At 61.5% G+C, this 234-nt stretch overlaps 1 protein-coding gene across 1 annotated transcript in view; it reads right to left on the minus strand.

The window, feature by feature from the left end:
- Window positions 1–19: 19 nt before the first annotated feature.
- TLCD3A (TLC domain containing 3A) overlaps window positions 20–234 on the minus strand; it is a gene marked incomplete at its 5' end in the record, with an annotated part of 3,391 nt that continues 3,176 nt past the window's right edge. Inside the window, one exon of the mRNA XM_029086990.1 lies at window positions 20–234. Within this exon, the coding sequence (XP_028942823.1) occupies window positions 20–234 (215 nt within the window).

A 234-nucleotide genomic window follows, 5' to 3' on the forward strand; every position in this document is an offset into this window, starting at 1 on the left:
GCCCTGCCCCTGCCGGCCTTTATCTGCTCTTGCTGGCGGATGAGCTGCCGTAGAGCCGCGCGGCTTTGCGACAGATGAGCCTGAACCAGTAGAGCTGGGGGGCGATGAGGGAGGCGTTGGCTATGTTGCAGTGCAGGGGGATGCGGAAAGGCACCATGTAAACGGGGATTCCCACCTGCCTGGCATAGGCCGCGTACATGAAAGGGAAGAGGAGGATACGGCAGAGGAAGAAGG

This window comes from Antrostomus carolinensis, unplaced genomic scaffold, assembly GCF_000700745.2.
Source record: "Antrostomus carolinensis isolate BGI_N321 unplaced genomic scaffold, ASM70074v2 scaffold40649, whole genome shotgun sequence".
NCBI lineage: Eukaryota > Metazoa > Chordata > Aves > Caprimulgiformes > Caprimulgidae > Antrostomus > Antrostomus carolinensis.